The following is a 17,072-nucleotide window of genomic DNA, read 5'->3' on the forward strand; positions in this document are numbered from 1 at the left end:
CAGTAAAACTTTCATTTCTCTTTCTGGAGTCCCCAAACTCATTCATTAGACAACTCTCACCTTTCTTCATCATATCGGGCAAGAGTCCTATGCCAATAACCTCTTTTACCACAAATGTCCATTCATCCCCAAACAGGCCCATCACAGATCCCAAGGGAGATGAGATGCTGTAGAAAAAATACTGTATGATTTTGTAAGAACTTCTCCAGTGAATCTGAGAACCAGCAATTCATTTACAAGGGACCTCCTTAGGCTCTTAGGAAAACCAGTTCTCTATCAGTTTCATCCTTGCTAATTATAAAAAGAGAAAATGACTGAGTCCTTTCTGTAAATGCTAGCAAATTAAAAATAAACAAGAAAGAATTGTATTGGTACAAACAGAGAATGAAGTTTCAGGCAGTACAATGATCATATCAATGTTAGCCACACTAGTCTTTTGGAGTCAAAGAATCAAATTACTACAACATAAAATGGGAACTTTAAAAATTGTGAAGGAAACCCAGGAGAAAGCTGTGTGATCATTAGTGAAAGCTAAAAAAAAACCCTTTACCTGCAGCAGTGAAATAAGGTCATTGCTTATTACATACTTTGATATGTAAAATGTCTCATGTCCAAGCCATACGCTCAAAGCCATTCTTCCTTCATTCTGCTGCTACATATCAGTGAACCCCTCGCTGCTCCTTCCTTGTCCAACCTTCCAAACACAAGTCAAATAAGAGATCTTAATAAAAAACTACTATGGTATTTTAAATTTTGCTTTCAATACACTTTCAGTGAACATCTTTACAGGAGTGGAACTTAGGGTTGTTTTCCTGGAAGATCTTGCTTTCTTGGTTTCTGTGTGCTCATTCACTGCCCCATAACCTGTCCAGATAATAAAACAAAAGCCTAAATGGCTAATTCTGACACTTCTGCTCCCAGAAGCAGAATTTACTCAGGATTTAGGTCAGTTTAAAGAAACCCTTCATAGGCAAGCAGGATTTTTTGGTTGCTGTTACTCTTCACATAGGCCTGTGTTAATCGCCCCTCTCTAAAGTATGACAAATGCAAAACCAGAGGAGGTGCACTTGAGGCCCAGGAGCAGAAGGCCCTGGCTGGTCTCTAGCATCAAGATACAGAAAATAGGAGCTGAAGTTCTTAAAGAAATAGCTGATGTTAAGACACCAAGCAAAAGTCCTAGCCATTCAATGTGCCTCAGTCAGTAACATGAGAAATACATGTGGCCACCTTATGACAGATGTCTCCATTCTTTCTGGTAAACACAGTAATTTGGCAATCACCATGTTTCAGAGCTGGGTGAGAAGTAGCACAGCTTATCTTGGGGTACTTCTGACCTCTTGGAGGAAAGACTGCTTGAAATCTGTTGAGACAGAACCTGCTTAAACTGAAAGCAATGAAAGTTTCTATTCTCATTTCCCAACATCTGAATGATTGCTTAACTTTGCAGCCTTAGTGCTTTATTTTTTTCCTTGCTGTAGTTCCCATTAAAACAAAACCCATCATATTAGAAAGCTCCAGACCCTACCATATAGAGCTATAAGGTACAGCCTTACAGTGCTCAGAACATGCTGACTACGTGACCAGTGGCTCTCAAGACTGTGTAGGTATGTGTCACCATAGAGGGCAGAAAATGGAACTGATATTTGTGCCCTAAACACAATTCTGAGATGAGTCAGTTTAGTGTTTTTATTACCCTTTCCTTCAGACTCTTCATCTGTGAAGCAGCAATAATAATAATTAGCATCTGTTTATGCATAGCCGTGTTATGTGACAGTTAAAGACAGGAAATTGGAAAAAGTATTCAAAGAATTAAAAGAAAAGATGTAGAAATTTTGTTCAACAGAATCAAATTGCTCACTGGAACTGAGATTTAACTCCAGTCACACAAAAGGCAGCCAAGGGTTTTAAGTGAGTATAAATTCTTGGTCTCTCTGTTGCTGTAGCCCAGCTGAAAGGTGATGCTATCAGTACTGCAATGCCCTTTCACCACAGAAGGGGACTGGGTGGAGGATGATTTTTAGCATGAAAGAGGGAATGGCCAGCTCTGCTCCCTGCAGCCCTTTAGGCCTTTCTGCCCAGGCACACAAGCAGTGTGATGAGTTCAGGAGACGGTTCTTCTGAGTCTCCTGACTAATGCCAGGCAAGTCACATCCCTGCTCTGTGCCTAAGTATCTCCCCTTGTGTGCTGGGTTATTTCCTGACTTTAAAAAGGGCTCTGAAATCTTTTGATGACAGCTCTCTTATCTGCCAAGGTTAATTATCTGGTTTATGGCTTGTATTGTTCTGTATCAGCACGCAAAACCAGAGCTAGAGCTTTATAGCTGTGTGGTGACGTATGAGTTAATGTGTGTTTACACAAATCTGTCTGGCAGGCCTTGAGATTTGGCTGTAGCCCATGTGCTAGGTAACTGTGTTCGGCCTCCTTAATTTCCTCATCTGGCTGTGGGCTTGCTAATTAGTTTCCATACAGATGTTGCCCCAGTGTGGCTGGGCCATTTGTTGGGAAGGTACCATCTGGTCGCACGGACTGAGGGCAGATGCAGCCATGTGTCCTGCTGGCTGAGGTCACAGTTCTGCAGAGGGAATGCGAAGGAGGTATAAGGCTGGCTCTCCCTCCCAGATCAGCTTTCTCTGGATCACACTGTGAGGCAACAGCCACTTGTCCAATTGCCAGGACCTCTAAGCCAGGTTCCCTGTCATCAGAAGGACTGCTGAAGCCACAGGAGTCAGAATTTACTTTCAAAGTTTTTGTTTTCTTATTCTTCGTCAGTGTTTTCTCAGCAAATGGAACATCCATCCAGAAATCTTTCATCTGTATCTGTTTATGAATGATTTTTCTGTCAAATTCATGTTTCATACAATGATGCCTCAGGTCCCACCATGATAACTGGTAACTGTTATCTTTAACAGTTATAAAATTTGTGGTCTAAGTAGGCAATGCAGACTGACTGCTAATGGTTAGGGGCATGTCCAGACCTATGTTCATGACTATGCCATTTGGGAATGTGTCTTGAAAAATCCCTGGACTACAGCAAGTCCAGCACAAGCAGATAAGCTCTACTTAACCACTGGGCATGCCTTTGACCTGCTATCTACCTCTGAAAAAACTCACTTTGCAGTGCTGTTGCAACCTAATTACTTGCTGCTGTGGCATTAAGCCTCTCCCTACAATGCCATGCAACTCTTCCGAGTCTTCTGATCTTCCTGCCCACATTCACTTATAAGCTGCAAGGGGCATTGTTACTCCCTTGTTGGCACTTAGCTCTGAATTTTCCTTCCTCCCTACTGCAGACCGCCAAGCATATTCATACTTGCTCAAGACTCAGATCTCCCCCTGCTTTGCCAGTTCCCTATGGCCTTCTAATGAGCAGCTACTGGATCAAAGAGGCATGGCTGGGTCTACTCACAAAGCAGCTCCTGTGGAAACAAAACAGAGAATGCCCCAGTTTTAGCAGCAGCAGTTCAGACATTGTCTTCTCCAATGCCATTTCATGGCAGCTTTCTCAGTAAGCAATTCGGTGAACATGCTGCACGATCAGGAGTCTCTTCCTGTGGATTTCCTGAGAAATTCTTCTTCTTTGGGGAACTTTGGGTTATTTAAGAAGTGAGGAACTACCAGAGAGCATAAGTGTCTGTCTAGTTAAGTGCCACACACCATCTTAATTAGTTTTGAAGGAAGTCCTGATGTAAAGCAGGGCAGAATTTCCTAGCAGATAGTCATGAGCGAGAAATTGGATGCACCCCCTGTGCATTTGCACAGCTTCAATTTAAGGTCGCTGGTACACACACCACTTAATACTCCTTTGTGGTCTCCCTTTACCCTCACCATCTATGTCAGTGTAGGAAGGTGAGTGAAGCTTGATCTAAGCAGTGAAAATCTAGTTAGGGTTGTCTCAGCCGCTCTGACTGCTGCAACATGGTCCCATGGTACCTACCTATATTTATAAACCACTTAAGCAAATTGTTTGCAGGTTAAAATGAAGAGGTTCATCAAACTGGGATTAGGAATTTGCCTACAAGAAGCTTGTTCATTTCATGGTCTTTATGTTGACAGTCCCCAAAATCAAGTAGTATCTGTACCACATTCTCTGAAGAAACTCTCCAGGAGAATGGGCAATCTTTTGGGGGGCCTTATGCCTGCAATTTCTGCAAAGAAAAATCAGTCAGACCATCAGTAGCACAGCCCAAACTTCCCATCCTGGTCTGAGCTTCTGTGCCTATCTGCGTGTCAGTACTCCAGGCAGGTAATGCTGCTGGCACACAGTAGGGGTTTTGGCATTCTGATAAGGTTATGCATGTGCGAGGAATTCAGTTAGGACCACACCAATATTGGGTGAAGTCCTTCTGTTTGATCATCTGTTGTTAAGTCACTATGTTCCTAACAATCTCTCGTGTATACTTACAGCAGTATGTTCAAATGGCCCTTCAAGGGATTGCAAAATATTTATGTTCTTTATGAGTTGCCCTGGCTGATGAAAGAGGCTATTTAAATTCTGCCAGATGGAAAAAATATTGGCTTTTGAACATTAGAAGAACCTTTTAAAACAAAAAGAAAGGCTAAAATAATTAGTTCTTTCCATGATGTGATTTGTTGAATTTCCTGATTTTTCAGAACACAGAGATGTGCGATAGCAAAAGGACAGAAGTTACAAATTGCTGTAAAGCAGACATAAAGGGAGAGGAATATATTTGTACTTTCAGGAAAAAGCCAAACTCAAAGTAATTCTTGGGCTGTAGTTCCCCTGCAAGGACCTGCAGGTTTGAGGTTGCAGCCATGCCATTGCTTTGCAGGAGCACTTGTCACTGCAGCAGTGGGCCACAAGGAAGTATGCCATGAGGTGCCAAGAAATATATGCAGTCACACACTCTTTGTCCCCAAGACTGTTCTTTGGCCATAGATAAGGGTAGGCGCATGCAGATACAAGGAACTGTGAAATTTCTGCCAGAGGGGTCTTTTCACTGCGGGAGCATGGCTCATGATTGCCCTGCAACTCTACAATACAATTTGGGCTTGTGGAAGGCAGATACTAGGCAAGGCAAATGCAAACTTGGCACAACTTGTATCCCCAAACACGTGTAAAGAGAAAGGTTGACTGCCAGGGGCTGAAATATGGGCGTATAAGAACATGAACCCTCCTGATGCGTAGGCGTATGGTGAGTGTACAGTGCCTGAGGATAGCTTCTTTAGAGAAGATAGCAGTAACGAGAGGATCAGAGGGAGGATGAAAGTTTTCTGCTTCCAGGTTCTTCTCCAGTCTGGCAATATTCCTCAGCATTGAGTGTAAGGATCACATCATGTCACTGCAGCTTGAAGACTCTGAAAAATCTTTTGCTGCTTAGCCCATTCACAAACAGAAGATGACTCATTTGACTTCCCACCAGCAATTTTCCATGCTTCTGAAGTTTCCCATCTAAGATAAGCTATGGAGCTGTGCTCTTACCAGAGTGATGACAGTTGCTACAGCATGTCTCAGAAAAGGGCAAACCACCATGGGAAGGGAGAAAAACACCTTTGAATCAGCACCAGAACTGGAAGATAAGTGGAATGACTCAAGGAAACGACTCCTTCTCCCTTCATCAGTGTGATTACTGCCAAGCAACTGGAATGATCCCTATTTAAGGAAACTCTTCAGAACCTTGCTATAGGACACATGACAGATCATTATTAAAGAAGTGTGGCTTCTGAGCATCAGGGAACATAGCCCCTTTTATTTCCCAATAGCCTTACCAGTGGTGGAATAGCAATAAAGTCAGTTGGTCTTATGGGCCCTTTTGACAAGATATGAAGTTGATGCTCATCATAATTAGGAAATTAATTGAGAGGCACTGATTTGATTCACCTTAAAAATTGTTGATGGTGGAACTTTACCTGAGGACAGCAGCGGCAGAAGGTTTTACTCTTTTATCGTGTCTTTCCTCCCTCTTCTTGAAAGGGGAATTATTTCTTTCTGATTTGTATGCATAACTTATGTACCAGAAAAGGTCAAAACCCTCTGTATTTTGTAGCAGTTTCCCAGCCTGGAGTTATTTATCTGTCTTGCAGCTGCTCTAAAACTACCCTACTATTTTTTCTTTTTTTAAAGGAGAAGGCAGGCAGGAGAAGGCTGAGTCTGTGTTAGTAGGACCTGTCTGGATCTCTAAGAGCATGGTCAGAGAATCTGCAGCAGCCCCTGGGACAAACCTGGCTCAGAAACACCTGAGTGATCTGGTACGAATTCCCCTAGAGTCACTGAAAGCAGAATTTGGCTGCATGACTGAGGTATGGTGAAGCACAGTTAAACATCCCTATTTGCTTCCTAAATTATCACAACTTTCTCTTATACCCAGAGAAGACTATTAAAAAAGACTAGAACCAACTCTGAAGTTGGTGTGCATGGTTGACATCCACATGTGATCATTCTTCAGAAGGCTCTTTAAGGTAATTTGGATTTGAGGGATTAAAAACCCTTGAGGAAAACAGATTGGTATCTCATTATCCAGCTTCCTTTTGTACCCACTGATCCTTTTCACCCCTTTATTCCTTTAAATATTAAAGGATCTGTTTCCATATTGCTCAGCATTTCTTGATCCAAAGGATTGGATGCAGGGGACAGTGCTCGGAGATGCCATCTGGGTAAATGGCTAAAATTTGAACTAATTATTAGAGCTGAACTAGGATTTTCAGAGCAAACCAAGGCATCAAAAGCAGAGCCTTTTAGAGGGATCTGACAATTTTATTAAAACTTGTGCTAGGACATTTTGTGGGTTCAAACAGAACTTTTAGCTTGTGAGATGTACTCATCTGCAAGTAACTGAGAGCTTCCTGGATAGAGAGAAGCTTGCTGAGGTATAGGAGAGCAAGGTGAACTAAAGATTTATTTATCTTTTCTCCTACATTTCAGCAAAAACTCTCCTGAATATCAACTACAAGATGTTCTGGAGCAGGGAGTCCCTCAGGCTCTCCTGTGGGAACTATCCTACTTTAATTATTTACATAAGCAGAGATATAACACATTTCAGCAGGAGAAGGGAGAGGCCTAAATCACAATTTGTGCACTTGTGGTTTTAGAAGCTCATTTTGAAGTTGTAGGATTTGCAGAATTTTCCAGAGAGAAAAATATTTGGGGGAATGGGGGGGGGTCTTGTTCTTGGGTTGAAGGGGCCTTGGAAAATAGGCCTGGGGGTTAATGAAATGAGTTTGGCCCATTCTTTGTTGGCACAGGAGGGGAAGAGAGTCTCCTAAGCATCTGAGGTGGCTTAGGTCAGCCTTGGAAAATCCTTTAGCATCCTAGATGAGGCTGGTTCCTACAGGGCAGGGATTATGGGCCCTGTCACAGTCAAATGCTTTGCAGCCAGAGTCTGAGAGCTGCAGCACTGCAATGCTCAACCTGGGAAGTAAATAGCTCCCAGTCTCCTGAAGTCAGCAGGACTCTCTCAAATCAGCCTAAAAGGATGGTCTCCAATAGGAAATACCTCAAAGATTAACAGATGGAGTCTGCACAGTGAATCCTGCAACCTCATGGTTACAGAGGACTGAAGTAGGCATTTAGCACACCCACTGTTGATGCTGACCCCACAGTGCTATTATTAAACCTGCATGCCAGATTGGATGGAAATGCTTGGTGAAGCCACACAATCTGAATTTCTTTGGGAGGCAGGGGATGATCTTGGTGCAATCAGGCTTGCTTGCACGTGGATCACATCTAGGCTGGATGCTAGGGCTTCTTTCCCCTTTGTATTACTGGTAAAGATCTGTCCTATTGATAGTAGCAGAGAGAGGCTTTGTCATTGTGTGTCAGTGTGATAGCAGGAAATACACGTCTTGTAACTGAAGCACAGCGTAAGATATCTCCGTGACTGGCTTTAGAGTTATGTCTGACGTATACTTCCCTGATGGTATGGCTGTCTTGGTTGTCCTTTGTCAATGTGGTTGGAGCTTTGGTAGAACAGAGGGATCTTACTTTACTGGTAGAGGGTGTGGAGCTGTACTGAAGTGACAGGAGACAGTAGCCAGCGCACATTCTTTTCTCTCCAGCTATTCACCTGTCCTTTTTCAGCCAACAGCATGTAACAAACTTACATCAGAATCCTGCTTTCCTTAGAGGAGCTTGACTTTCAGTAAATTCTCTGAAAAAGGCAGGTTTGCTGAATCAAGGACCAAACGAGGGCAGTTTTTTAATCATCAGTGAATAATTCAAGCCTAAAGCTTTTCAGGGCCATCCCCAGGCACAGGTGAGTTCTCATCGTAATGTCATTAAAAACTAGGAAGCTCTCCTTAGCCTGAAAGCTATCAGAGAGAAAGGATTAAACACCAGAGAAGCTTCAGAGAGCTTCAGGTGGCATTTGAGTCACAGTCAAAAGCAGCAGAAGCTTTTATAAACCAGTCTTTTATAAACCAGCAGATCCTAAGTAGACAAGTAATACCCATGTTTTTCTTAGTCAACAATTGCTTCTCAGTTGCCTCTGTTGTAGAGGAGGAGATAATGTTTTGTTGCATAAAAGCCTATGTGTGATTCTGTTAATGGCAGGGGACACAACACTCCCAACAGACAGAAAGAAGAGAAGAAAATGAACAAACAAACAAACAAACAAAAAAACAACCACATGGCATGAAAGAACATTAGGAAAGCTTTATTTTCCTGGTGCCTGAGCCAGTCCTCACTGAAGCTGATGGAAAGACTTGCTTCACTGCAGCAGCCTTTGAATGTTGTTAGCTCTATGGGGAACAGGCTGTGTTTGTTTTCTGGTTTTTAACTGCCACATACGTTTAGAAGGCACTTATTAATAAAGATGTCCTGCACCCATAAATTATCCTCATGGTTTCAGATAGATGTAATTTTTTCTCTTGTTTCTGCCTGTAAGTATGCACAATTTTGACTGCATGCAGTTAATAAATTGCTATATTGCATTCCAGATGTGGCTTCTCTGCAGTGGTAAAATGAGATTTCTAGGTGTAGGTTGTGTATTAGTTGAAATTTATGAAGTATTTGGGAAGTCCTTGGAATGAAGGCTGCTATAAAAGTATAAACTTCTTTTTCCATCATTAACCTTTCTTGCCTTGCTATCCTGAATGAGTCCTCTAGCGCAACAAAAATGATTACTGGGATAACTCTTATATGCACCTTTCAGCTCTCAGTCCACCCTCTTTCCTCTATTGATCTACTTGTGCAGGGGAATAGTATGAGGTGGCAAGTAATTTGACAGAGAAATCAACCCCCCCAAATGGCAAGTTTTTACCACATCATTTCATTTTTTTTAAAAACAGCTGGTTTTGCCACATGCCTCTGCAGTTATTTCAGGTTTTCTCCTTAATATGATCTATCTAGCCAAACAGATTAAATGTGAAGATATTTTAAGAATAAATTTGGGAAAAAAAAAAAACCAAACCCAAAAAATCTTAAGCTCTCTGGGACTGGTGTAAATGTGGGTGTTTTGTACCATCTATTTTATTTTGTCTGCTTTTTGCATCTGTCTTACCAAAACAAACCCCCTTATCTATTATAAATAAGCATAATACCTTGGAGATAAGTTAGTTCACACTATCTGGGGAATTCATCTCTAGTCACACCATCATGGAGCCTTTGAGTCTTTGTGTGTGAAAATGCCTAAGAACAGATGCCTCCTTTCCATGAATGAAGATGGCAAGGAAAAACCCTGTCCTTTTCACCAGCTGCCTGTTGATAAATGAAAAGGGTCAGGAGTGTAAATGAACTGTCTAAGTGTGTTAATAGGCTTTAGAGACTGCAACCTCTTGCTTAGAAGTCCTTCCAATGCTGCCAGACAGAAGGTCTCTCCCTGTTCCTGAGTTCCTGTATCCTCTCTTGTCCTGGTATCTCCATCCGCAGTAACCTGTTGCTCACTGATGTTAGGAAACAAGGCTTGAGACTGAAAAACAGGATTTTCTTGGTTAGCTATTCAGGAAAAAATAGATGCTCTTGATGTCCATCTCTCTATGCATATGGGTTAGCCTGGTCATCTTCAGCATGTCCATAACACTGGAAAGCACAATCCTATTAGGCAACAGTTGTTCTCAGCCACTGGTCTCAAAACAGCACCTGCTAGGAGAAGGCAGTTCCTCTTCATGCCATCATGATAATATGAATGAATTGCAGTTGCCTACTCATTTGGTGGGAGAGTCGTTGTTTTAAATGTCACTAACAAGCCCAGACTTAATTATACTTAGTATTCCCAAAATGGTCACCTGTTATGAAGCCACTTGCTGCCTACCTTGTCATCCTGCAGCTGCTGGCTGTACATATAAGTGCTGGTTACAACGAACTTCATGCTCAAAGAGGGTATTGCCAGACTCCAGTGTTGGTACATAACTAATCAGTGATGCCACTCAGAATTCAACTCTGAATGTGGTTCATCAAGATGCCATATTTGCAGCCACCATGCCTCTCCACTGGTGGCCTGGCCAGTGAAGCTGAAATAGTGCTGTGAGTGCTGAGGTGCTATAAGCCAGCTGTCTCGTTTGACCCAGAGCTATCTACTCCATCGTCTCTGTTCCTGGCATCTCTCTGCATGCAGAGTCCTGCATAGAGGCAGCTCTGTCCTGCTATGGGACCACAGAGGTGACTGACACGTTACCACTAGCACCCCAAGGGGAGCAAGACCATGGGTATTAGTCCCTCCTTTCAGTGCTTTCCCTTTTCCTCACTCCTGGATGGTCTCAGGGAGATGGTGCATATGCTTCTTCTGCTTTACATGGAGGAACGCCTGCAGTCCTGGGGAGGACACATAACAGTGGCAGTGCCCTGCCTGCTGTGGAACAAAAAGGGATTGCATAGGAAAATGGGGGCATTTTAGACAGTTGCTTAAATTCATTTAAAAGTTTTTCCCTTCCTGCCTTTGACTCGGGATGCTACCTCACAGAATGCAGCCTCATTACTGAGCTCATTCAGCCTCATCTACAGTTTCTCAGCTGTACTCTTCCCCTGCAAGACACGGGCCATTCCTGGCTCTGTTGAATGCATGCTGCATGCAGCTTTACAGCCCAGTGAAGCGGCCCCCCTCATCTATTCTGTTGATCCCCACAGGCCAGTTATGTTCCCTAGAGTAGAAATTATTGTTTTTACACAGTACCTATACAATAAATCTGTTTCAAGCAATTGATCTTAGCATTCCAACTCCGCCAAGGTGGAACTGTGCTTTCAGGTGTGTTGCAAAGGCTGTATGTCCGTTCTCTTTCAGGAATGTTACTTCCAGCATATACTCCACGTGCAGCAGCTGATGAGGAGTGCAGAGCTAGAGGTATGTTCCTCGCTGATGCACTCAGACTCCCTTATCTCTGCCAGCACTGGGCAGTTGTACTACCAGTTTAGTTTTTGCAAGGTGGTAAAAAAAATGTCCCTGGGCATTGGGTTAATGGTTTATTCCAGTTGTGTCCAAGTACTAATTTCATTGCATTGCCATGCTTCTCTTTCTACATATGGTTTTTGGCTACCCTAGCACAGCCTGCAAGCTTTGCCTGGGCAGATGTGCTGGTTTGTATCTAATGGCCTTATTCTGAAATTCTGATAAGCATCATCTATGCTATATTGTCAAGGCCTTGTAGGAGCCAACTCATGCAAACACTGGAAAGATTCCCCTTGGGGTCTAAAGGCTTTGCTCTTAAAGTGCTCTGGGGTGTGTGTTAAGACTCCTCAGGCACCAATAAAAGCCCTTTGCATTCTCTAAGACACACCAATGGGAATACTGTACAGTAGCTCAAATGGATACATGCCCCATGTGGATGCCACCTCATTTTTAGCAAGGCTGCTAAGTGGCAGTGGCAGTGGGTGGTTCAGCAGATGTTCAGTGCTGAACTCTCTGAGTCTCAGTTTGAAGACAAGAATTGAAGTAATTAGCATGTATTGTTTGAGGAATGTAATGTTGCCTCTGCACATCTTGATTTTCATGGATCGGAGCACTACATGGTGCTTTTGGGAGGGCTCACTTAAAAAAATTACCTAAGTGCCTTGAGTTACGCTTCTGTGCATGGCCTGAATCGCCCCACTTGCGTCATCCAGCACAGCGCAGAACCTACTGCATTCGAGAGTTTTCTCTTAGGATCTACAACTAATCAGCCCTTCACTTTATTTTGAAAGGGGCTCAGCCTGTTAGACTCTCTCAGATAATATCTAGCATATGCCCATAGACCCAAAGCCCTCACAAAATGGAGAGAGTTGACAGTATTGTCCTCTAGAAGGCAGAAGACTCAGCTTCTTCCATTGTGGCCTTCCATTTAAACCCATGTTTCCCAGCTGCTAGGCTGCTCCCCTGCCCACAGTAAGGCTTTACAGGGAAGCTTTAAGGCCTTGCTGAGCAACAAAACGTAGTTCTTAGGGCACTTAAGGGAGGGAAAAATGATGGGATGCAGTCCTTACTCCCAGGGCAGTTTGTACATTTTAACCAGTGACTTTTTAGTGCAAAACAGGGCAGCTTAAGAGGCTCAGAGGATCTTTTTGTATCCAAAATTAGTAGTTTCTTGGTGTGTTGAAATCCTGGTGTGGATTTGACAGCTGCCCAGAAATAGCACCCACACTGTCAGGTTCCATTTCTCCCTCACGTTTGGCTTCAGCCACAGATGTCTGAACTGCTGTTTCCACTTGACTCTACAGATGCCAGCTGGGTCATTTGCAGTTCTTAGGCAGCGTCCCCAGAAGAAGCTGCAGCTATGGGAGACTTGGCTCTCTATCACAAGGTGCCACTCAGTGGAAGCTGCAAGTACATGCAGCCTCCACTGAAGTTTCTGCCTGAAATGGGGACAGGTCTCTCAGTGGGCAATCACAAGCTGCATTCGCTATCCCAAACGCTGGATTTCAGTCTGTGGCAGGGACTGTCTGGCTCTGTGGGATGGGTAGAATAACTTACACCTTCAGGGACGTCACAGTGAGAGAAAGATGAGGAAGAGCTGTGCTTGGCAATGACAGCTGGACACCGTTCACAAGAGGTTTGCAAACCTTGGGAAAGCCCTACATGGGCTGAAGTGTTCCAGGCTTTGCTGCTAGTAGTCCAGCCTCTCATGTACTCCGCAGGGTTTCCCATCCCAGACACTTTTCTGCCTGAGATAAGCTATAACTATACCCCCAGCTACCTTTCAGTCTTATATCTCACATAGGCTTAGCCCTTCTGTGATTCTGTTCATTTCTTTAAAGTGCCTTCTCCAGTCAGCTACGTACCAAGAGGCTCAGCTGCTTTCTTGTCAAGTCAGGCTCCACTACAGGTATGTTAAGTTTCCTGTAGGGATGGTAGCAGGACAATTTGATATGATGGTCAGGAACGGTGATTTCTGACCCCTAACAGTTTATTGGCTAAGTCTGACAGGAAAAGTATGTGACCCATCACAGAGAAGTTTACCCCCTTCAAAAGAGAAAAAGCCACTTGTTTGGCAAACAAGAAAAAAAAAATCCTAAACTCTAAAAACCTCTAAAAAAGAGTTCTGCTGATGGAAAAATGGATGGTAACAGGCTTCTGTGAGTTTATTGTTCCAGTGTGAGGTTTTCCACTTGAGATTGGCCCTGAAGAGCTGCAGTAGGTCGATTTTTTTGTGGCTTCATATGCAATTGGAAAACACTCACTTCATCCTGCTTGTACTGTTTTATTTAAACTCTGTTGGCTTAATCCCATTGCAGTCAGCTTTATTTGATGTTTCCCCATTAGCTAAGTACTGCTGGATTCTCCAGCATAATATGCTTTATGGCAAGGAGTGAACAACACAGGAGCAGGCAGTAGCGTTAGTGGCATTCCCTGCTGTTGCCGCTGTGCTCCTGTTGAGCATTGTGTTTTGCTGTGGAATAGTAATGAGGCTTCACTGACAAGAGGGCGAGGACAAGCATGACTGAGGAAGGGGAAACCACTTTGACTTCATCATTATCCTTAAGCTCCACAAACTGCCCTTTGCTGATGGATGGCCTGATACCCATACATCTCCGTTCTTTTTCTGGCTCTTCCTTGCCTCACTGATTCATTCTGGGTGAAGAAGCTCCCATAAACAAAAGGCAAACATCTCAGCATTGCTTCCACATTGGGAAGTGCTATTTCAGTTGCTAGGGGATCTGCTTAGAAAAGAAAGCCAACTCTTAAAAACAGTATTTCCATTTCAGGCAGTCTTACCTTGTGCTGTTCTGTTGTTTCAGCTAATTTTCCAAAGAATTATACCCTGGTTTTGTTTTCCTATTAATATCTGGGGGGAAGTCTTTATTAAGACTTACAGCTGCTTAAGAACGAAACTCACATGCACACATGCATCACAAGGAGTCTAAACTGAGTCACTTTCTACACTGGCAATATGTTGCCTAAGTTCCTGGAGAGGAAGAAAGAGAAATGCTACAAAATCTAGAGGCAATTGTGCTGCATTTTTTGGTTTTGGCTCAGGTTCAATGCTCGAGTAGAGCATATTGAATACAATTTTAAAAAAATCAGCAGTATTCTTGTGAAAATGATCAGATATGTCTGGTGAGAAAATGGATCAGCAAATTTTCTATGAATGAGTCTTAAACACAGGAGGAGAGGTCATCTGCTTATAGGCTCAGGCAATAGGTCTAGCAATGGAAACCAGGGATCTGGATGGAGATAAAGAATTGCTAATGAAGTAATTGTCCCCAGATTAAAAAATTCAAAAATATAGATTCATATAGCTCTATGTGAGGTTAAGCAGAATGCAGCACTGGTAAGAACTGAAATAAAAGTCCTTGGGGTGTATTAGGTAAAGAACAGTCTATGCTTGCAAGTGATTTTAGCAGCTAAATGGCTCTGCTCATTCTCTGATACCTAATGATAATGTCTTCAATTTCACACATTGATTTTTAAACAATGCATGTCAAAATAAAGTGAGTTCCGTAGTCAAATTAGCATGGTCACAGGTTTGCCACCTTCTCTGCACCTCATTGGAAACTCCACACTGTTGGAGCAAGCTAATTCCCTTATCCTCAAGGTGACTGTTGGAGTGGGGCTTAGCTTGTTCTGCCCAGGCCATACGCATGAAGGACCAGCCAGTCATCAGCCGTAACAACTATAATGCGGCACAGCCTATCCTTTAGCAACTGCTCCAGTCGTGCACCCTGAAAATCTCTTGAAACCTCTAAGCACTCCATTTCCATTGTCAGTAACAGACATCTCACCAAATAATCTCCTTAGTGGATTACAGACAAACACCCTCTTAGTTTTTGCAGTAATTAGTATTAAATTAAGTGTAGTTTTAGATGGGAAGCGGGTGGGAGGAAGAGCAAAGGAATTTAGTATTGGCAGAAGGTGCAGTATGGACAGCCCCGGAACCACTAATCCATGTAAATTGTGGGACAAGGTCTGCGGGGTGGAGTTTCCTCCCTGCCTGTCTTGCTTTATGGGAGACAGTGCTGGGAGGGAAGGAGAATCCTGGTATTATGACTACTGTACCTGCCACAGACTTCTAGTATGCTGGTGTAGGGCCACTCAGGCAGTGTATTTACTAAAGACAGGCTCTTGAGGAACCCCAGCTGATCAGTTCCATGTGCCTCTTCTGTGTCTGGTAAGGGAAATGGTAGAATGTAAAGGGAAACTTTCCTTCCACGGCCTAAGCCAGATACAGCTACTAAAATCTGGCCACCTGTATGTATGTGTGGTCAAATGCTAGAGCAGAAAGGAGCTGCCTTATGCAGCAGGCTGTTTCATTGTGCTGAAAATGAGATGTCCTTGGAAAACAATATCTGTGCTTAGCAGCATGTAACCCAAATCAGTGCCAGGAGCGTCTACAATGAAACACAGGCCTAGTGAGAAGCTACTATTTTTCTGTTTGTTGTCTGCTTTCCCACATTTAGAAAATACCATATGAGGAGAAATTAAAGGGTGATGTGCTAGGATAGGAAAAGGCCCCTCAGATGCTGTAACTTGACTGACCTGGTGTGTCAGTCCAAGGAAGAAAAGTGAGCAGCAAGAACAGCTTCTCAGGCATCTCCATCTACCTAGTCAGGCTCAGCTTCCGGGCTCCTCAAGGTCTGGCTAGCAACAGCCTAAACATTTTTCCACAATTTTTGAGCTACTTAGAAAACGAGTGTCATGGCTGAGAAGCACCAGCAGGCCTGTCCTTTTACCCAAGGACTGCCGGGAGAACAGTGGCCAAAGCCATTGAGGGCCATGAGCTGTTTTCCTTGGTCTCTGCTACGACGCTCACAAGGGCTATGGCTGGCAGGGCTCTCTGCGCGTGTCAAGCAGTTGGGCAGTCACTTGCATTTATAGCTGTTTCTGACTGCAGAAGATGATCCCTACATTTCAAACAGCTCTCTTCTGAGCAAAAGAGAGTTCACCCTGCTGAGGTGGTGGTGCGGATGGGGATGACATTGCCACCACGCGCGTGTTTCGGCACTATTAATCATGCTCCTTTTTGGTTTGCTCCACAGATACTATGTGGGAAAGAGATCCCCCGCTGGGTGAACCGCCTGGCCTACTTCAGCTCGTGCATCCCCTTCCTCCAGAGCTGCCTTCCCAAGGAGTGGCTGACCCCAGCAGCCCTGCAGAGCCACATCAGCCTCGGCCTCCACAAGGAGGAGCAGGGGGACACAACGGATGAGGAGTCCCCTTCCACCTCTGCAGCCCCCTCAGCCTCAGGCACATCGCGAGCCTGTAGACATACCCGGGTCTAAACTGTGCCCAGTATTCCCTCAGACAACATCTCCCTCTCTCTTGTACTATTTCTTTCTCACACCCTTTTGCACACCTTGGTTTCTTTCTTCCCTTCTTCAATGGACAACACAGGGGAGGGAAGACCCTTTCTACTAAGGAGGTGAAGCTTCAGTCCCTTTTCCAAGGGCTGCCACTACAGTTGCTCGACAAAATGACTGTGAACCCCAACACTGAACTGAGGAGTATGGCGACAAAACTGGATTGTCCTCCCAGGCCCCCATGCTCCTCGATCCATGGAGAACTGCTGGCTCTCTCGGGCATGACAGCATGCATACGGGCAGGGGGGCACCATACTGTGATGTTCCTTCTCTGGAACTGTTTTATCTTTTTATGTCTTCCCCCACCCATGCGAGCCCAGCAGCCTCCCCTCTATTTTGGCTGGGTTTGCCATTCCCCTATGACAAATCTGCCTGCACCCAGTGAAGGAAGCAGAGCCAGAACTCAACCTTCTC

General features: G+C 43.9%; 1 protein-coding gene across 1 annotated transcript in view; it reads left to right on the top strand.

Moving 5' to 3' along the window:
• LOC104034566 (deubiquitinase DESI2) overlaps positions 1-16,580 on the top strand; it is a 55,833-nt gene extending 39,253 nt beyond the window's left edge. Inside the window, exon 5 of the mRNA XM_075713033.1 lies at positions 16,338-16,580. Within this exon, the coding sequence (XP_075569148.1) occupies positions 16,338-16,580 (243 nt within the window). The remainder of the gene's footprint in view (positions 1-16,337) is intronic.
• Positions 16,581-17,072: the final 492 nt, after the last annotated feature.

This window comes from Pelecanus crispus, chromosome 6, assembly GCF_030463565.1.
Source record: "Pelecanus crispus isolate bPelCri1 chromosome 6, bPelCri1.pri, whole genome shotgun sequence".
Taxonomy (NCBI): Eukaryota; Metazoa; Chordata; class Aves; order Pelecaniformes; family Pelecanidae; genus Pelecanus; species Pelecanus crispus.